At 33.2% G+C, this 22614-nt stretch overlaps 2 protein-coding genes across 2 annotated transcripts in view; one reads left to right on the plus strand and one right to left on the minus strand.

Annotated features, from left to right (window-relative positions):
- The first annotated feature begins 796 nt into the window (after positions 1 to 796).
- Positions 797 to 7862, plus strand: LOC129224391 (chondroitin sulfate synthase 1-like). Its single transcript, XM_054858839.1, has 2 exons — positions 797 to 1888; positions 6258 to 7862. The coding sequence occupies exons 1-2, from the start codon at positions 1127 to 1129 to the stop codon at positions 7719 to 7721; spliced, it is 2226 nt and encodes a 741-aa protein (XP_054714814.1). The 5' UTR covers positions 797 to 1126; the 3' UTR covers positions 7722 to 7862.
- An 8084-nt stretch (positions 7863 to 15946) lies between these two features.
- LOC129224733 (ribonucleoside-diphosphate reductase large subunit-like) overlaps positions 15947 to 22614 on the minus strand; it is a 54000-nt gene continuing 47332 nt past the window's right edge. The window contains exon 15 of the mRNA XM_054859281.1: positions 15947 to 17275. Within this exon, the coding sequence (XP_054715256.1) occupies positions 17090 to 17275 (186 nt within the window). The 3' untranslated portion in view covers positions 15947 to 17089. The remainder of the gene's footprint in view (positions 17276 to 22614) is intronic.

Genomic DNA, 22614 nt, shown 5'->3' on the forward strand with positions numbered 1-22614 from the left:
TCCAAAAGTTTTTTCTGTATCCGCCCCTGTCACAGATGAACCGTTTTCTCTGAGGTTTTAACATTTTGATGCTTGTATAAGAGCAATTATATGCACCACAAGTTGGCATTGATTGTTATAAAAAAAACTATACGCATCCGATTTAAAATCCAACACGGGCCGTGGTAGCCTGATCGGTAAGGCATTGGACTCGGGACCGGAGGGCCTCGGGTTCGATCCTCGCTGGTCGAAGACCCACCGTCGTCATTAATGGGGACTGGGCGACGTTAAATATGCTCGTGGTCTCAATGTCCTCCAAGTGAAACGATACCTCTGGGGGTGCTAGTACTAGGTAGCTATTAGCTCCTGGGCTAGTTCAAAATTCTCACTAACTGTTCGATCCGGTGATGGTGCTGCCATCTATCGGTATATAAAATAATAGAGGCAAGGCACATAGTATGCAGTCCTCGACATAAATACAGTTGAAGTCAGTTGTGACTCTTGAATAGAATAGAATAGAAAATCCAACACTGGAACCACATTGAACAATGCAACAATGAACAACAAAAGAGCCCTCGCCAAAAGGCATCTTCGCCAAATATCTGCCAAACTAGCGATAAAGTAGCCACGCTAGAAGCTGGAACCACACCCGAAACCCTTTCCATAAAGGCGGCGAACGGCTTCCCTCGGCTAAGGGGAAGTGAGCGATCCAGAAATTCTAGTTCAGATCTGTGAGGTCAACCGGTCACTCTACACCTTCCCAATTTTTCAAAAATTAACTGCAACCACTCAGCTTTGTTTACAATGAAAAGTGACAGTAAACCTGGAAACGGGATCTGATAGGTTTCGTCTGCATTTGAAAAACTATTTCGTTTATTTTTCCCTCATGAACTTAGAATGGTTGTATTTTTTATTTTGCTGCATCTGTGTGCTCCATTTTGATTGTTCTAATATTCTCAAATAGAGAAACTAGATTTCAGCTGCATCGTGATTTCGAAGGTGTATTTGAAAATGTATACAACAGCTATTTACTAACCAACTATGTAATGCACACTAAACTAAGAAATACATCATTTGGATATGAGAAATATTCACTAGTACCTCAAGAAAATTTTTAGAGGAGAGAAGTGTTGAAAGGAATTTTAAAATGTACAAGTCTTCGCATATCTTTCGTTTCATTATCGGCACTATTTTAGGGTTTGTAATTACTACCCAGTTACGTTATTTACTACTGCATCAAAGTTGTTTTATATCCTTAAATCAGGTTTCTGATAGTCAAACTACAAATAGTGATGAACATGCAGTTCAAGATATTATTAATATTTCAGATATATCTGATGAGAAAAGGTTAATTTTCATAGGAGTAATGACAGCTCAAAAATATTTAGATACCAGAGCACTTGCAATTCATAACACTTGGGGAAAAACTGTGCCTGGAAAACTAATTTTCTTTTCAAGTTCTTCCTCTAAAGTCAACACTTCTATCCCTTTGGTACCTTTGCCGAATGTCGATGATTCTTATCCACCTCAAAAGAAGTCATTTTTGATGTTGAAGTTCATGCACGATAATTTTATAGATGATTTTGAATGGTTTATGAGAGCAGATGACGATGTATATATCAGAACTTCACAGCTAGAAACTTTTTTGAGATCAGTTAATAGTAGCAAGCCACAATTCATTGGCCAAGCCGGGCTTGGAAACAAAGAAGAGTTTGGACAGCTCAGTTTGCAGGCAGATGAAAACTTCTGTATGGGAGGCCCAGGTATGATCATGAGCAGGGACACTTTACGACTCCTCATACCGCACATCAGATATTGTTTGAAGAATTTATTCTCAACCCATGAAGATGTAGAAGTTGGAAGATGCATCAGAAAATTTGTAGGCATACCTTGCACTTGGTCTTATGAGGTAATTATTCCCAGCTTTGTTTAATGTAATAGTTGTTGTGTTGTGTTCAATTCGGTACTTTTCTGTTAAGGACATGTCATTCGGCGCATTTTTTATAATTATAGATTACATTTATCATAGGTGTTGCAGATTAAATTTTTTGTAGTTGGCGACATTCAACAATCTTAATTCCTATGCCCTAGTAATAACATATCCATTAAAACCCCTCTAATGCAGACACTAACAGGACAATATTTTTTTGTCCGCAGTAAAGGAGTGTCCCCAGGACAGAGGTTTAGTAATGATAATTGCCTTGGAATAGGGGGAATTAAAAATTGTACATATAAGAGGTTTGTCCGCATTCAAGGGTGTCCATTATTAGGGGTTTTACTGTACTTGTATATATCACCAGATGCTTTTAGCAGTTTTTCTACTGTTACCAAGGTAGAAAGTAAACAAGTGGCCAAACCAAGTGATGTACGTATGTACCTTAACTGAAAAGTAAAATCAGTGTAAATTTTCGAAAGCTCGACTCCCCCCCCTCCCTCTCTCGTAAAAAATATTCAAATATTCATACCAAAATCATTAATAAAAAAATCATTTCAATCAAGAAGGCCATTGATCTTCACTGGGGATTGTAAATTGACAAGGACCAATCTAGCTGGGCCCAGAGCCTGTTGCTGGTCGTAACTTTTGTATTTGTATAACCAGGCTTGCCAGATGTCCCAGTTTGCAGACAAAATCTTGGTGTCCCAGTCGGTTTACTTCAAGTACCGACAAAAGATAAATTTGATTATAGATGACCAAGCAAAAATTCAAAAATTTGCTGTGACGGATTATTTAAAATAATTACTTTTCCATTTGTAACATGGATTAGCAAAATTAAATCGGATTAGCTTGTGAGGATTTTTACAATTAGCCAATGACAAGTATTCATAAATACTGTTAAAATTTTTATTCCTCATTCAAAGTGTTTCTTCTTACCAAAGTAATTTATAAATATTAACATGTAGGAAATAAAATGTTTCAATTTATCTGCTTGTGTCATCAAGGCATAAAACTGGTCAGTAAAAATCAGTATTCTTCATCTTGGTCAGTATTTGTCAGTTTTTTCAAAATATAGTCAGTATAGTCAGCATTTTTTTGCAAATTTGCCGACAAATGAATTTTAAGAAAAATATCGGCAGTGATATTTCCTATTTACCTTATATACTTTATAAAATGCCAAATAAATGAGACATTGCCAATACTACAACCTAATTTTGCCAACCTGGTAAAGTTTGTATTATTTTATGAGAATAATTTGCTGTTAGCTTCTTTTTAGTGTACTTTCCACAAATATTTTTAAGAAAGAACAAATAGGTTCTTAATGTGTTGTAAAAAAATTCTTAACATGAAATAATTGTCAAATAATTAAGTTAATGAATACTGTAAAATAAAACTTTCAAAAGTAAGGTATTAAAATAAGAAAATTGTGTGTCTGATCGCTCCCCTCCCCCACCATTGATAAAAACATTGTGCATCATTCCCTTTTTTCTCCAGTGGTTTAAAAATAAAACATAAGCACCTATGTGAAATTTGAAAGAAAGCTATAAATCTGGACTATAGGGAGATTTATTTTAAACAAAATTATTCAAAGAGAACTTGTCGTAGGAAAATTATTTCTTAAATGTGGCTATTTTAAGGGTATTTTTGAGAAAATTTAAAATGTTTTAACATTATATTGCCAATTTAAATCCTTTATGTAAGAAATTAACTCTGCTAAAAGTAATTTTTTTGTTGCAAATATTTACAAAGAGTAAGCATATGTTTAAAGTTTTTTTTTAATTTAATTTAAATTATTTTGATCATTATTATTAAGTTTTGAGATAACAATTTTTATCTTATTTAATGGAAATAGTTTCTTGTAGACTTAGCAGCATTGACAAAAGTTGATAAAAATGAAGGGAATTCAAAGCATGTGAAAGCTTGAAATGATTTTTTTTTCTTTTTTGACAAATAGTGATTGAAATGTATCTTTATTTTTACAATGAATGTTTAAATTGGTATGAAATTCGTTTTTGTCTTGGCAGTGATTAAAAAGTTTGTTAACAAGTTTTTCGTCAAGAATTCTAATGGAAAAAAATTAATTAATTTTCAGGAAACAAATTATTTTTAATTTACTTGATTAAAATTGCTTCTTATACCTACAAAATAAAACATAAATATCAATGTAACAGAAAAATTACTTATTTATTTATTTTTTTGTTAATTTTAAGAAATCTCTTTCTCACATTATATTTTAAAGTTCATAGTAGAATAAATATTATGTTACACCATTATGCAGTACTTGCCTCTATTCAGGGGCTTGCACAGAAACTTTTGGGCCTGTCACAAATGAATTTTACGGGCCAGCTTAAATATACTGCATGGTTTTCTAATGGACATTGAGCAAAAGAATGACTCTTTAAATTTTGAAACAAGGATGCATTTAACCGAGCGCAATAGGGCCGTTCTACGGAAAACGGTTATTTTGTCCCCGACGGGACGTCTCATGTATTTCATTAAAAATAATATTTCAAAATATTAATAAACAGCTCCCTTCTATCCTCTTTGGCAGCAATGGAAATAAAAGAGGGAAGGAAAAAAAAAGAAGTTGGGGGTAAAATTATACTAGAGTTGAACCTCCATATTTCAAAACAGCAAATTGTCAGGAAAAAAAATTGATATATGTATCTTATAAAAGCGATCTTAGCTTATTCTTAATAGCTCCTAAAACATTAAAGTTAATTCTTGTGAATGAAACTTAATTTCTAATTTATTTGAAAATTGGATTAAATGTAAGTTAGTTGGAATTTGGAAAAGAGCACTTTTTTTAACTTTAGGATTACTCGCATAGGGCCCATTCAGGCTGGGCCTGATTACTGAAAGGCCAACTAGGCAGTGGCCAAGGGTCCCCTAAATTGCTAAAATTGCTTTAGCCAATAATCTAATAAGGCTAAAATTGTAAAGTTTGACTATAGCAAGGCCCTGAAAAACTGTTTGGCCTATAGGGTCTTCCAATATCTTAATCGGGTCCTGCCTTCGGGCCCGGATCTGCGTACCTGCAAACCCTACAGTGCGGGGCCACGTCCTTATGGGCCCAACGACCCAAGCAATTAAAAAAAAAAACTAGCACTAAGGCTTATTAATGTTTCAAATATACACTGCTAGCTTGTGGCTTTTGGGGAGAGGCCATACAGATTTTGTTGCAGGGGGGTGGGCCAAATTTTATAGATTTGGGCCTGGGTCCCGTAGACAGCCACCTAAGTTGCCTATTTTGTAGCTCTGCAGTTGGCCAAGACATTTTTTAAGGCCCCCCCCCATTCAGTCAAACCTTACACATTCAGTATTTGGCTAAAACAACTTTAGCTATCTGGAGATCACGAAAAAAGCAGGGGCACTAGGCCACAGCATAGTTGGCCCATTCAGTAATCAGACCCTGATCCTCCCAAAAAGCATAAGAAAGCAAATCAAAAGAGTTACAAGGAAATCAAAACTGTGTTATCATTTTTCGCTTTAAAAAAAAAGCTTCGTTTGGGGGCCCTCGGCAATCGCCGACCTGGCCAGTCCGGGCCTGATTGGGGACTAATAAACTGACTAGAACCAGCCTAGCAGGCGCCAGAGCCTCTTGTTGGTCTTCATATTAATCTTTGTAGATTGATTTACACGTTTAAATTGAGTGTCTTAAAACTGGAGTTTGGTGCTTCGTGATATTTGCCTGAATGCTAACAATATATGGTATCTTTTCCTTCACTAAGTGGGCTTCTTGTGAGGCTTTCACTGTTAATTTTTTTAACATAATTCATTCAAGAAAAACTAAGTTAGTTAAATATCATTATTAAAAAAAAAAATGTGTCTCAGTCTGCGGAAGATGTGGCTAGTAAGCTGGATCTGGTGGCTACAAACTGAAAATTTAAATATTCAGGTATAGTTTCTATAAAAATTTAAGAGTATTTTGGTCACATATTTTAATTGGTTTTTATTGAATTTATGTAATGCAACTAACTAGCTTTAACTTCATATTTGAAAGATGAAACTGAGCTTGCATCATAGAAAAATAATAAAAGTAAATGCATAAAATTACTTTAGGTATACAATTAATAAAATTAAAAATTGTAAGAATGGCATGGCTTAATTTTTGTTGATCCACAGACTAGTTTCATTTTAATGTCCAAACCTGCATTTTGTGGTCATAAATTAGCCAACAACCTGTCCACTTATGATTTCACATATTGACTTATGTCCAATTTTGTTATTTTTTCAGACCTCATGTGAAAAGATTGATCTTTCTCTATTTTTAAAATAAATTTATATATAATTTAATATATCTGTCGCAAATTTTTAAGTCATATTTATTTATTTATTTCAGATGCAGAGTATTTTTTACCATAGTTTCAGTGGCGAAGAAATGTTTACAGCACGTTTGAAAACTAAAGAAATACATAGAGCAATAACATTACACCCAATCAAGCAGCCTGCTTTTCTTTATCGAATGCACAGCTATTTTCATAGCCTGAATACACAGAGCCTAAGGTATAACTCACTGCTTCTTTACCGTGAAATTCTAGAGATGGAAAACATTTTATCTGAAGCAAAGTTATTTAGCAACAGTAATCAATTATTTCATTTCAATACATCAGTATTAGGGATGAAGCCAGCGTTGAATAAATTTTATCCAGTCAACAGAGATGAAACCTTAGTTTGGGATTTTCTGAGCAAGAGCATATATTCTTTGTCTTCTTCAAATCCAAAAAGAAGATTAGAATCTTATCAACAGGTGGCAGTGAATGATGTAGTAATGGAGGTAATGGAAATAATAAACAAGTATTCTAAACAAAGGGGTCGCGTCATTGATTTCAAAGAAATTTTATATGGGTATGTGCGAGAAAACCCTCTCTTTGGTGTGGATTACATTTTAGATATGTTGCTTACGTATAGAAAATACAGAGGGAAAAAGATGACAGTTCCAGTTCGAAGACATGCATATCTTCAGAAAACATTTTCTCAGTTGGAATTTAAAGAAGAAAACAGTCAAAACAACAACTTTCCATATTCTGATAAAACATATGTCAACATAATTGTACCCCTCTATGGCCGATCAGATAACTTAAAGCGTTTCTTAACTAATGTTGAAAATATTTGTCTAAAAACACAGGACAAAATTCGCATTGCAGTTATCCTTTTCGATTCGGATCAGGAAGATGCAATTGAAAGTAAGATGGTATTTGAAGAACTTGTAAGGAAGTATCCAACATATGATATGCATATAATTGAAGCACCAGGACCTTTTTCTCGTGCAATGGCTTTAGAAGTAGGTTCTAAAGCGTTTTCACTTGATGCACTGCTCTTCTTTGTTGATGTTGACATTGTCCTCAGCTCTGGGGTATTGGAAAGAATTCGATTAAACACCATAAAAGGGAAAAGAGTTTACTTTCCAGTCGTATTCAGTGAATATGATCCAGAGTACTATGATAATGATGCTGAACTGCCTCTGCTTTCGGAAGAGAGAGGGTATTGGCGACAATTCGGGTATGGCATTGTGAGCATCTATCATTCCGATTTGAAGCAAGTAGGTGGGTTCGATACTTCTATTCAAGGATGGGGGAAAGAAGATGTTGATTTATATTCAAAGGTAGTTCGAAGCAATTTAACTGTTCTTCGTGCTGCTGATCCGGGGATAGTCCATGTTTTCCATCCAATTTCATGCAGCCCTGAATTAGAAGACTTGCAGTATGAGATGTGTTGGGGAAGCAAATTATCTAGTTTAGCTTCTCAAAAGACATTAGCAAAGATAATATTGCGGAATCCCCAGAAGTACATAAGTATTAGATGAATATTCAAGGTTAAACCAATTTAATTTTATTGTGCCAAAGTTTTATTTTTGAGCATCCAGAAAATTTTTTTGTGGTGTGTTGTTTTGTCTTAATATTCCTTTAGTTTTATACTTTTCATGTAATTTTGTATTGTTAATAAAGTATTGGATATTCTGTATTAAAATTTTTTTTACTAGAAGATAATGTTCTTTGCACCTTCAGCATAGCATGCAAGCTGGCCCACCGTTTAGGGGGGGGGGAGTGTTAACAGCCCTACCTGTCTATTTGCATCAAGTATATACCCCTCCAGGAAAAAACTGGAAATGGGTTTGCGTGCAAGTATTCTGAAGAATGTAACTTTCATTGTTGTTTGTCATAAAATTACATTTGTTTTATAAGCTATATTGCAAATATAATGTTTTATTCAAAAGCCCCTTTTGTCAAACAAACAATAAAAGAAAAAAAAAAAGAAAAGAAATTACATTAAGTTTAAACCCAGTTGATTTTCAAGGCAATATAAATTTGTACTAAAAATATTGTATGCAGATTTCATTTACTGCAAACATAGAAATAATGCAATAATACAAAAGAGTAAAGGAAAAAAAAAATTGCTTTCTCTACAGCAAGAGACACTTTGATAAAAGATCTACTGTGTTGAAAGTTTTTCTGAAAATGTTTGAAAAGTTCGGTCATAAAAAGAAGCAGATCCCAAGTGGTTTAATTTTGCAAGATCTCCACATTCAAAAAAATATATTTTCTAGAATCAGCAAATTAATATTGAAAAAAAAAATTCACGAGTGCTTTTAACTCTTATGGGAAGAAACCAAAATACCTAAGTTCGATGGCATTGCCAGAGAGGAGTTTTTGAAGTCACCCCCCCCCCCCCCCCAAGGTTTCAACATTTATTTCCAATATTAATACAGTGGTTTATTACAATATAAGGGCCGTTAGTGCAAAAACACCACCCAGAAAGTAATTTCAGGTTGCACTACTAAGTTCTAATATATTAGAGCTTCGCAAATCATTTATAAGTATGCAAATCAATTATTCGTATGAATGTATTAGTTGTTCAGCCAATAAGGCATTTCAACTGTCCTCAAGTAAATTTAAAAATTGGTAAATAAGAAAAGTTTATGAAAGTCCACAGTCCACTCTCAACACCTCAAAACATACAAAATCTGCTTAAGAAGTGATAAATACTCTGAAATTACACTTGAGCCTATTCAGCTTTCACTGAATAACTTGTGATAGTCAATAAATGTACAAGTTCAGATCCATAGAGCCATATTTCAAAATTGACAAGATTCACAAGAGGTTGACACATATTATGACAAAAGTAGTTTTATTTTGGGAACAAATGGGTTGTGTTGTTGAATTTAGAATTAAAACCTTACTAAAGTAGTAATTTTGAACATTTGAGGTAAAGGGGAAAATTAGAGATATAGGGAGGTAAAAGCATAAAAAACACTACTGGATTTCCAGTGAAAAATCATAAGACAACCACCCCTGTTAGACACCTTAATTATGGGCATTAGCTCTGTGTTAGATAGTGGGAATATTCCAGAGGTAAAGGAGGAAGTTAGTAAAAAGGAGGTGGGCATTAGCTGTGTGTTAGATAGTGGGAAAATACCAGAGGTAAAGGGGAAAGTTATTGCTGAGGCGACTGACTGGGAAACTAAGGGTATAATTTTGGGAGATTCAATGGTGCATGAGGTGGGAAACTCAATAGGCAGAGTTAGACGTCAGGGGCTCGGGTGAGAGATGTAAATAGGGTTGCTGAAAAGAAGGGGGTATTTAACAAAGAGGATGTAGTTACTTTGTGGGTGGGAACTAATGATGTAGGCCATAGTAACAACGATGAGTTTAAAAAGGAATGGGATTCCCTGTTGGAGAAAGCAACCAACTGTTCGGCAAATGTCCAAGTGGTTGGTTTGCTTCCCAGGTATGGAGTGAATAGGAGTTGGTTAAACCAACGGGCTAGGTGTATGAACCTGGTACTCAAGGAAATTTGCGTTAAGCGTAGTATTAGGTTTATTGATGTATGGAGTAAATGTAAACGTGATTGGATTGCTAGGGATGGCCTGCATCTGAGCTCTACAGAGGTCAAAATGGTTAGTGGTTTGGTTTTAGAGGCTTCAGAATCAAAAAACTAAGTTGGAATGTGGGGCATGGTTTAAGGAGCAGAATTCGAAAGGGTACTAACTATTGGGATTTTAGTAGAAACGGAAATAGGGTGGCTAATAAGAGAAGAGATTTTAACAATTGGGATTCAAATAATTGTGCAGCATTAAATAAGAGAAAGATGGGCTTACTTAAGGTTTTTTTATACAATTGCTCGTAGTATTAGGAATAAGATGGAAGAATTTAAAAGCATAATTATAGACGAGAGGTTGGATATTATTGGAGTTACCGAGACATGGGCTACCGAAAGTGATTTATTATCTATTGCTGGGTATAATTTGTTTAGACAAGATAGAATAGGTAAAAGAGGTGGTGGGGTTTTATTTTATGTCAGAGACACTTTAATTTGCAATGAATTGGTAATTAATGATAAACTAAATGAGATTGATAAGATTTGGCTGGAGCTGAAGAGTAATAAGGGCAAAAAACTACGTTTAGGGAATATTTATAGGCCACCCAACTTAAGCCAGGGTCAAGACGAACAGATGTTTAGTATTATTAGTGACATTTCTAGCAAGGGGTCAGTCATCATAATGGGAGATTTTAATTTTCCAGGAATTGATTGGAATAATTTTTACTATAGTAATAGCAGAGAAGAGGAATTTTTGAAAGTAATTGGCGACTGTTTCTTAGATCAAATTGTAACTCGGGGTACTCGACAGGACGCGATTTTAAATCTAGTTTTCTGCAACATGGAAGGTTCTGTTCAGTGGTTATATGTAGGGGAACACATTGGAGATAGTGACCACAACAGTATTAGGTTTGGTATTAAATTTGATATGCACAAAGTAGAGAATTTTAGGTTTGTGCCCAATTTCAGAAATACTGACTTTGAGGCACTTAGGCAGAGTTTGAAAGCAGTTTTTTCTTTTGGATTGGACAATACCGATGTGAATCTTCAGAGGGCAGAGTTTAAGGAAAATCTAGCGAATACGGTTGGGGATTATGTTTCCTTTAGGAGAAAGGGTGTCAACACTAAAATTTGGCCAATGTGGTTCTCCAGTGAAACTAAAGACGTTCTAAATTACAAGCAAGCTGCTTTTCATAGGTTTAGAGAAACTGGTCACAGTGCAGATAGGCTCCAATATTGTAAGGCAAGGCGTAAATTTAAGTATTTGGTATGGATTCAGAAAAGAGTTGGGGCAAAGACTGGCAGATAACATAAACAGGAATACCAAGAGGTTTTTTGCATACGCTAATTCGGGGAAAGTTCGAAATAGTCATATTGGGCCACTGGTTGATGAGCACGGAATTTTAATTCAGGACGATAGTGATATTGCTAATGTTATTAATAACTTTTTTCGAGTGTTTTTAACAATAACTGTATCTCAACAGTTGACACCAATAAGACACAAGCTATAGTACTGCTTGAGGACTTTTTATTTTCCAGGGATGACGTTTTACTTCATTTGAAGAAAATTCAAGAGACTAAGGCTCTGGGACCAGATAATATTTATCCAAAAATTTTAGTTGAATGTGCGGAGGAATTAGCAGATGTAATTACAAATATTTTCAATGCTTCTTATAACTCAGGGACAGTGCCAGAGGACTTGAAGCTGGCTAAGATTACACCGCTCTTCAAGAAAGGGTCTAAAGGGAGTGCGGGAAATTATCGACCTGTGAGTCTAACTTCGGTGGTTTGCAAAATTTTTGAAACATTGATGAAAATTAAGATAGTAAATTTTCTAGACACTAATAATCTATTGACTAGTTTTCAGTACGGTTTCAGGAAAGGTAAATCTTGTGCAACTAATTTATTACATTTCTATGACAAAGTTACCATGGCTTTGGACAATAAGAAGCCTGTAGATGTTTACATTGATTTTCAGAAAGCTTTTGATAAGGTACCGCATGTTGCTCTACTTAGCAAATTAGCTGATATAGGAATAGGAGGGAAAACTTTCATTTGGGTAAAAAACTGGCTGACAGGAAGGAAACAAAGGGTAGTTGTAAGGGGAAATTATTTTAATTGGAGTGAGGTCTTAAGCGGGGTTCCTCAAGGATCAGTGTTAGGGCCTGTTTTGTTCATTGTCTTTATGAACGATATTCACAAAAATATTTCTGGGAGCATGAATTGTTTTGCTGATGATGTCAAAGTTATGGGGACTGTAGAAAATGAAGAAAAAGCAAATCAGCTGCAAGAGGATCTAGATCATATTACAGAGTGGGCTGATAAATGGGGTATGGCTGTTAATGTTGGGAAATGTCAAGTGCTACATTTAGGGCATGGAAATAAGTGCACAAGTTATTATTTGCAAGGTTCAGTCATTAGTCAGACAGACCAAGTTACTGATCTAGGGGTCTTAATAAGTTAGGATTTAAAGTTTAGCCAACAGTGCAGCATTGCTAGTAACAAAGCCAATAAGATGCTCGGGTTTATCAATAGATCTATTTCAAACAAATCTAAAGAAGTTCTTCTGCCCTTATATAGAAGTTTGGTAAGATCCCATTTGGAGTATGCTGTTCAGTTTTGGTCTCCTTATCTTAAGAAAGACATTAATGTATTGGAAAGGGTTCAAAGGCGGGCTACAAGGCTAATAAATGGACTTTTCCACTTAGATTATGATTCCAGGCTTAGAAGGCTAAATATGTAGTCTTGAGCAAAGAAGAGAACGAGGGGACATGATTCAGTTGTTTAAATTTATTAAAATGAAAGATGTTATGGGGCTGAAGTTTAGCACTGAAAACAGGACAAGGGGTCATTGTTTTAAGCTATTTAAATCTCAGGCTAACATTGATATTAGGAAAAATTATTATTTTAGCAGGGTAGTGGAACCTTGGAACAACTTACCGGAAGAGGTGGTAATGAGCAAGAGAGTAGATAGTTTAAGAAGGCCATTGATCTTCATTGGGGATTGTAAATTGACTAGGACCAGTCTAGCTGGGCCCAGAGCATGTTGCTGGTCGTCACTTTTGTATTTGTATTTTAGCAGATATAAAAAAAACACATGTACATATAAATTCAACTTTATAAAATTATAAAATTCAACTTTATACAAACTTTAAGTTAATTTCTTAGGTGATCACATTAAAAAAAAATTTTTCAAAATTTTTTATGACCGAAAATTAGCTAAAGATAATTAAATTCAAAAATGCAAAAATAAATAAGCATATAATTAAACAAGACCAAATTCTTTAATTCTTTAGCTATTAAAATAAAAAAAGCTAATCTGATGTAGCATGTGTCAATATAACCTCTAGTAGCCAAAAATATAAAAATATTTACAAGATGCAAAAGGATTGAAATCTCAAACAAGGGAAGCAAATTTTTTGCGAATGAAGTTCAATGTTATCATGTTTCCCATCAAATAATTTCATATTGAACTAAAATTAAACATAAAATATACTAATCTAAGATAGCTTATATGAAAATAACTTCCGATTAGTCAATATATTTAAATATTTGCAAGATGCAAAAAGATTGAAATTTCAAACAGAATCGCAATTTTCCGCGAAATCCGAGTAAGTTCAACGTTGGCATGTTTCCCATTTTTTTTTTTTTTTCAAATTAAAATTGAACAAAAAAATAAACTAATCTAAGGTACCATATGTCAAAATATCTTTCGGTTGTAAAAAACAAAAATATTTACAAGATGCAAAAGGATTGAAATCCCAAACACGGGAGCAATTTTTCGCGATGTTGCATATTGAACACATGTTCAGAAAATTGCATTGATGAAATACTTTTTAAAACTTTTTCAAGCACTTGAAAATGAACTTTTTTCAAGCACTTTTCAAGGCCGTACAAACCCTGTAATTTTTTGAGTTGATGCCAACATTAAAGCTTGTGCCTTCATGATAGTTGCACACAGTGATTGAAATCGTTAATTCTGTAGCATTGTGCACATTTTTTGATTATTTTAAAAGTTGGAAGCAGTTTTAAATTTATGTTACCTTAAATCTGCTTATTTCATTTTAACTATACATTAATTTTTTTATATTAGATTTAAGTAATTAAATAATTGACCACAGCAATCAGCGCTTCTGCTTCTTAAAATAGTGGAACTCCTGAATCGCATGTGTGGCTAAAAATAATGTATTATTTGATATGGCAAACTTTTGTGTATATTAAAGACTCAAAAATCATGACTTGTATAAAGCCAGCAAGCATTGGGAAAATATCTTATTACATATTTCGTGATAGTGCCATCATAACAAAATTTTAAAATGAATATTCAAACTGCTTTTGAATTTTTTTTTTCGAATTACCGATTGTACTACTTTTTTTAAATATCACGCTGTTATTATTTTAAATTAGTCTTTCGGATTCTTACTTATTGTAATGTTGAAGCTTTTATTGTAAGGTGTAAAAGATTTTATCTAACGCTGAAACTTTTCCCTGAACTGGAACTGAATCAACACTTATTTTATTACTGTAAAAAAGTACATACTTTTAAATAGTTCTAGCTACTTCTTGAAAAAACTACATTTATACTCGAAGTCTTTTAATTTTTTGCACAAATGATGTTTTTTATTTGGTGTAAATCTTATATTTACAAAGAGTAAATCAATATATTAAGAATTTTTAGTACATTTTAGATTTTTTTTTTTTTGGTGTTTATAAAAACAGGAACCCTTCCGATAGTCTGTGGCAGTTTCCCAAACTGTGGTCCGCGGCAAGTCCATGCCAGGGGGTCCGTGGTGCTATCTAGCTAAAACGTTAAATGTAATTAAGATTGAAGAATGGGTTACGGTATTTTAATTTAAAAAGAAGGCACATTTATGAGCAATTAAAGTTCTTTCTTAAGTACATGTAGAATGCAGTAGTCCACCCCCCCCCCCCTCAGAGCTCAACACACTACACATTAATTGATTTTGTGTGCATAACTTAACACACTTAAACTAGGCTAATAGTATTTTGTTCACTAACTTCAAAAGTTCATTTTTATTAGTAAACTTGTAGAAATTTGGTGATTACATTTTTATCCCTAATTGAATTTGGAATAGAATTTTACTTCCATAACTCAAAATAATAAGGCAAGAAATGAAAATCAGACAAGAGCTCGGAATGAATAAAGAAATTTAAAGGAAAAACGCATAAAAATATGTCGGGGGAAAAAAAATAGATTAAACGGTGCCAAATCTTTTTTTTGAGCAATCACGATTGCTTATTGTTCTCACTTGACTGTCCTTGATGTTCCGGTTCCTTTTTCAGCTTGGACCAGGCCTGCAGCAGCACCGTCCACTGGCGGCGGCGTGGCTGGTCCTGAGCAGTCCCCCGGAATCCACTTTTGCTGGGCGGTGGCGTCCATGTCCTACACATACATGCCTGCACACAGACACAAACACATGCCTACATACACACACACACGAACACCTACACGCACATGCATGTACACAACATTCACTCACACACATGCATACATACACTTACGCACCCACACACATGCGCCTACACAAACACACACGCTCGTGATTGCGAAAAACATAATTTGAATTCAAGATGCCAAAAATTCAAATTTTTTTTTTGTGCGCCCTGAGGAGGGGGGTGTCAGCAAAGTTCGTAATTTTTCCAGTGGGAGTCTGCGGAGGTCTGAAGTTTGGGAACCTCTGGTTTATGGGATAGTTTGTTCAGGGGCGCACATGGACTCAAAGTAAAATTTTCTGAAGACAGTTTGAAATTTTCGGAACTCAACCCTTCTCCCCCCCCTCTCCCGTAAAAACTCTTCAAACATGCATACAAAAAACATGGAAAAAAAAATGTTTTAAAATGATTTTTCTTTCTTTTTTGTAATGTAATTTTTCAGTTTTAGGATGTTGTCGGACCAAAAATTTCGGATCACAACACCCCTGATTTTATTAGAAATCAGATTTGCTTATGATTATGAGAAAGTATCAATTTCATGTCGGTCTACATAGTTTTATTTTCAACGCACAGTAATAGAAAAGCAATAGCAATTCCATAAATCTTACTTAGTGTCATGTTTAATTTCACAGAGTTAGAAAATAACATTCCGAGACAAATTCCCATATGAATTTGCATTAATGCTTTATTACCAAAAAGTATGCTCCTTTTAGTTGAACTAAAAAAAAAACATTCAACAAGTTTCAAAAAGAGTTCATGCTTTATTTGATTCATGAAAATTTTAAAATTTATTATTCACATAACTGATTTGCATAATTAATAAGTACATAATTTGCTGACAAAGGTGCAGGAAAATAACATACAGCATATTAATGATCATTACTTCAATTTATTTACAGCGAGCAATAACTTTTAGTTGCCTTAAATATTTTCAAATTTGTATTTCACTATGTAATTTCATTAAATTAAGATGCAAACTTTTAAAATTTCGTATTCAACTGAATCATCGTTAAAAAGAAAATTAATAGTGTTTACATAGGAAGGAAAAACACACAATAGCTTTCAGGGAGAAATGAATTAGTTAAGTAAGTTACAATAAAATATAAAAATTGTTAAGAAATATCCATTAGAATATATGTGACTTGTTTAAGTACTTATTTTGACTGTTGTAGTGGAAATCACTTAAAGTAGTTGGAATTAGTAGTTGGGCATTATGAAAATTAGTGTAATTTTTAAGATGAATTCAAACAATCCTTAAAGAACTAGATTGCCAAAATATTATTTGTTTGCAACGCAATATTTTGAGTTCTAGTGTTTTGGTAGTCGAAATGCTTTTCGAGAAACAATCAAATAAAATTACACAGTGAATAAAAAAAAGAGACATCATCTTAGAAAAATTACAATATGGGAAAACCAGAATATTAATTATAAGACTATATTAGTATTTTTCTTTATTTTAAAATATATGATGTACAGCTTGAAACATTTTATTACATTAATGAAAATTTTTATACACTTTATAAAAAAAAAAGTAGATTAGGTGTTACAGCAATACAAAAATACTTTAACAATTTAGTTTTGATTTTCATTAATGAATAATTTTATAAAATATTAATTTTTACAGTATTGAATTGTTTAATTAAAATTTTAAAACATGAAGAATGAACTAAAATAAATAAGACAGACGGTTACATGAAAACACTCAATAATATCACATGATAAAAATCACATATACATTTAAAAGCTAAAACAATTGGCAAACAAAAGCAAGTATTAATCTGAAATGATGAGTCAATGAATATTTGATAAAAATTTGGTTGCAAATACAATACTCACTAAAATGCAAATATTTCAGAAGTTGAAAAAAAAAGAAAAGAAAAAATCTGTTATTTGATTTTGCAACTATCCACTGCAACTTATACAAGCTTCCTTGTTTTGCAAAGAACACACCATCTCAGACATTTGTTTCTCCTTTAAGCTAAGAGCAGAAGGGGGGTTGTTTTCTTTTAATGCCTTTTTATCAACTGTAAACTGGATTGCATTGACAGCAGGCTTGGTCCGAAGATAATACATGCCAGTTTTTAGCCCCTGGGAAAAGATTTGAGTCATTAAGATCATGAATATTTTTAACACTTTAAAAAATTATCCAGTACAAAAACATTTTTTGGAAACTTTAGTCTCCAGATGTGACTATCTTAAGGGGTGCAGCTGTACTAAGAAATGATATTGAAATAAAGACTTGATAAAAATGATTATACAGTTGGTTTTCTGTTTAACGACGCTCTATTTAACATTTTTTTTCTATTTAACGATGACTTTTCCAGATGCTCCATTGTAGTTTTAGAAGCATTCTATTTAAGGACACAATCTACTTCACGGCGATTGTTTGTGGTCCCTTAAAAGTCGTTAACTAGAGATAAAATAAATTTTGTCAAAAAAAAAAAAGCAAGAAAGCGCATTTTTTACTAAAAAATATGATACTCAGGTAGGGTCAGTAGGTATACCAAAAAAGGGGGGGGGGACAAATTGAAAACAAATGCTATCACTACACTTGTGGTAATTTTCGAAATTAAACTGTTGGTGAGTGCATACTACACATTATATATAAGAGATTCTGAGAGTTCTAGGTGTTTCCAAACAACCGTGTAGCTGTTGCCATTATTTGAAGACTACACTGTGAAAAAAGCCTTAAGGTTTAGCATACATTTTCTCTCCAGGAGGTCTACAAATGCAAAGTAACTGGTTTGAACTAGTTTAACTTGTCTGTGGAAGTTATTTATCCCATGGTCTATGGGGTAAAAGAATGCCCAATTTCATTAGCAAACAAACAGCCAAGATGGTAAATTGGACACAATGCACAAAATTTTATCGCTCAGTTTATCCAAAAGGTAAGGAACAAAAGTTGAAACACTGAATTTCTGTTTCCACTTATTCCAACTATTCTTATACTTTCAGAAGTAGTTCTTTGGGCATCCCTGCTCTAGAGGAAAATGCTTTGTGTTTTTATTGATAACTACTGGTACCCCGCACGGCTTTGCATGTAGTAGAAAATTAAAAGGTCATTTGGTTCACCTGTATATTTACAAATTATGGATGATGAATTTCTTGCCAATTCAGGGTGGCGACAGGAACTGTGAAAAAAAGTTCCCTGACTTTTCCCTGATTTCCCTGATTAAGTTCACCAAATTTCCCTGATTTACGTTACCAATGATAATGGTTTTCTTTCTTTGCTCTACTTGAAATCCATTGTATATCTGTATAAAATGCAGTATTTTTAACGTTTTAAGCTGTGTAAAGTTGTTGAACTAAAGATATATTTTCAAAAGATGTTACTTTTTTTTTTAATAAAATGGTTAAAAAAATATATCAAGTCAATCTTTGGGGAAGGGGAGGGGGAACCTACAAAACAGTACATTTAATTTTTCTACAATGGAAAGATTATAGAAAATTAAAAAAAAAATACTTCACTTCCAGAAACCACTTAGCATGAGAATTTTAAGAAACTATTAAAATTACTCTTAAAAACATATGTGTATTTAAGATAGAACTAAAAAGTAATTAAAGTAATTTTGAACTAAGTTTTCAAACAGTACAATAATTGTTGCAAGAATAACAAGTAATAGTGAAAGAATAGAATATTTATGCAAAACAGATGAAACCATTTGACATCCATTCATAGGGAGCTTTTATCTAATCAAGAACATAGGTTTTAATGAATGAATACAGCATTTTAACAATATAAAAAAAATTTCTTAAGTACACAAGTTAACTCTATTTAAAATCATTTCAGTATGTAATGAAAAAAAAAAATCTTAGATTGCTTTTGTAACAAAAAACTTTGAAATGCAAGAAAAAAAAAAGGAAAAAAAAAGCAATTAGTTAATTTTAAAACATATAAAAGAATACAACTTGGTTATAAAATTAAAGAATCACTTAAGTCTGAAGAAAAGAAAACCTTTATAATCTGCGGTGGCAACAAATAGTATAACGGCAAAAAACAAAGTTTTTTTTATTGAAAATTCAGTTTTAGCAATTAAATTAAAAATGCAAAGAAGTGATAACTTTTAAGCTTTTATAGTATTAATTCAAAAACCAAAGATTTCTTCTTGAGATCGTGATTACAGTACGCTAATCACTTCAAGACAACGGAATAAAGGCAAAGAAGCTAAGGCATTAATGAAGGCTTCCTCTTTGCCTGTATGGTTGTTTATTTTACGTAGCATTGAAAGCGTAAAATGAAATTTCAAGCTAGGTAAAATAAACAACCTAACAGACACAGAAGCAATCTTAGGAAGTTCATCCTTTGGTTAATAAGTAAGATTCAATACTTTGACGTTGAGGAAAAAAGATGCACAAATATGCCGCAGTGTATAATCACACCTCATTAATTTTACTTTTTTTTTAACAGATCATTCGCAGAAAATGCGTAGGGAATTAGAGTACTTAATTTTGTAAAGCAAAAAAAAAAAAAAATTCTTCATAAAATAAATTTTCCCTGATTTTTTGTTATTTTTTCAAAATTCCCTGATATTTCCCTGATTAATAAAGTTCCTTGACTTTTCCCTGATCTCCCTGATCTGTCACCACCCTGCAATTGGCTATGTTCATTCACTCCACTTCTTAGTAAAGAATGTTTGAAATCAGTCATTTGTAAAACTGATCATGGAAGTGTATGGGAAAAATAAGGAACATTAAAATCAATTTCTTTTTCTACCCCCTGCCCTCAAGCTCTGTGCATTCTTATCCCCCAATAACACAGGTGGCACATTAGTCAGAAGCTGTCTCGCAGTCACTTTAGCACACGACACTTACGACTAACCAAGAGGAAATGTTTCTAAAAATAAAAACTGAATATGTATTTATTAAATAAAACAGCAAGCACTACTACACTGTAATTTATCTAAAATATGTAAATTATGTATTTTAAATAATGTAGGGAATGGTAATAGATGATGGAACTCCGTCCTATCTGGATTTTTTGTTATCCGGATTGTCAATCCGCTACATTAGTCCGGATGATCGGGAGTCTACTGTATATAGTTTTATCTGAGAGGTGGGGAAAGCAGTGTAGCCCATAGTGTTTGTAAATAAAAGCTTGCTTAGTTCCAATGCCCAGAATAAGAATTGAAATATGAATTTTTAACAATGAATTAACACACATTACACAGTTTACTGTTTAAGTATGAAATGCCTTTAATTCTTAATTAGCACAAGAGCTCAATTTCAGTACTTATTCTCAACTTTAAGCATTGGTCAAATGTAAGCTATTTGTGCATAAAAACAGCCTGAAGTCTAAAACTCTAGCTTCCCCCGCCTTCACTTTTTTTTTTAATTTTAAATTCAACCTTTAATGCAGTATTTCATTAAATGCCAATATTTCATTAACTGAAAATTATGTAAATTATCTCTTAGAGCCTAAAAAAAATTTAAGGGTTTTGAGGGACAGGGTTCATACTCGATTCGGATGAATAATTTCCATGACTTTTCCAAGACTTTTTCATGACTTCACAAAAAATTTCATGACCCAGTTAAACGAAGAGAATAGAACTATTTACTACCAAACTCGCTAATTTTAGGAAATGAGCATTCAAAACTTCTATGTCAATGCTTCTACCTCATCAAAGCACTTGTAATTGAAAAAATATCAGTGTACACAGCAAAAACTAAGCTATTTTTATACTTCTTCATCATATAAATTTAAGTAAAGTAAAAATACAGCAAATGCAATATACTGATGAAATGTCTAATAAATATTTAATAAATGGAGCAAAATGATAATGAATGGGACAAAAGTTGAATGAGTCATTACTAACTTTCAACAAATTTGCTTCAAAAAACATTGCCTTTTGGTGTCAACAGTGCATCTAATAATCTATCTAACTTGACAGCATTTTGGTTCTTAAAAGCAAAGCCAGTCTTCAGTAAATTCATTTTTCTTAACCAGATAATAATGAAACATCGTTCAGTAGTGAATATATTCTGACTCAAATGTATTCGTTTACTTACTTACATATTTCAAATGCATATAAATGATAAGGTTTTGGAAAACCCAGAAAAATTTCCCGATTCCTGACAAGTAAAAAGAACATGGGAAAACTGAAACAAACGCATTGGGAGATAGAGGGCAGCAGTTTCATTCGCCATATATTAGGCACTACTGTTTTAAAATAATAGGATTCTCCTATTTCTGTATTATATTACATGTTTAATTACTTCCTAAAACCTTCAGCAAATTAAGATAAACTCTGATAAATTCTAAAGGTTTTAAAAGTAGTTGAAATGAGCTCGGATGCATGGGTGCAAGTTTGGTGATGTGTTCAAGACTGAAAATATTTTCAGCCCCCCCCCCCCCCTTGCGTGCTTAAGGAAAAATTTATGTGTATAAATGTTGTCGATTTCATCAATGCCAGTTTTGGAATCTGTATTTAATTAAAATTTTAAGCCTTTAAATTGTAATATACAGTAAAACCTGTGTAAGTTGATCACTTGCGGTGTAGTACTTTGGCGGTCAACTTAGGTAGGTGGTCAACTTATAAAGGGCGGTAATGCTTTTTTTTTTGTCATTTCTTGCACCATGTACTCATTTTTTTAAGTAATTCACTCTTATTCTTTCTGTTCAACTCACTTTCATTGTTTAATATCATTGAAAATGAAACAATAATTAAAAATACTATTCAAATAATTTTGTTATTTTTCCCCTTGTCCCTATATTAGACACTGTAGTTTTAGAAATTCCATATGTGCCAGCTAATTTTCTCTGGCTTTCTTCATTTTAAATTAATTTTAATATTTCATACTTTTTATTAATCTCAAGTTCAACTAACTTTCTTTTTGAAGCCTTTTTATGTAAAACTTATAGCAAGAGGCACAAAGCAAAGAGCAACAAGCTCGACTCTCCCAGTTCATAAAGGCACAATTAAAATGTCTTATCTCTTAATCCCTTGCACCAGAAATATGTAACTTAACTCATTAGCAGGCCCAGATCTGCGTACCTGCAATGCGAGGGCCCGCATCCTTAAAGGAGCTAACGGCCCTAGAAATTGAAGAAAAAATAAGAAAAAAACTAGCACTAAGTCTTATTCACTTTATAAATAGATACTGCTGGCCACTAGGGAGGGGCCCTACATATTTTATAGCAGGGGTGGGGCCGAAATGTATAGATCCGGGCCTGTTCTTTGTCGCGCAATTCCTGTGTCGCCACAACATATTGCAACTGAAAGAAAAGACTTGAAACTTTTCTACTGACACCTAATAATAAATAAATAAATAGGTAATAAAATAAAATAATTTGCTGAAGAAAGTTTAAGAAAATAAACCAAGTGGTCAACTTACAAAGGTTTTTTTACAGTACTCCAAACCAAATTTGGCGTACATTAGTGGTCAAGATAGACAGGTGGTCAAGATAGAAAGGTGGTCAAGTTACAGAG

The sequence above is a fragment of the Uloborus diversus genome, chromosome 6 (assembly GCF_026930045.1).
Source record: "Uloborus diversus isolate 005 chromosome 6, Udiv.v.3.1, whole genome shotgun sequence".
NCBI classification, from domain to species: Eukaryota; Metazoa; Arthropoda; class Arachnida; order Araneae; family Uloboridae; genus Uloborus; species Uloborus diversus.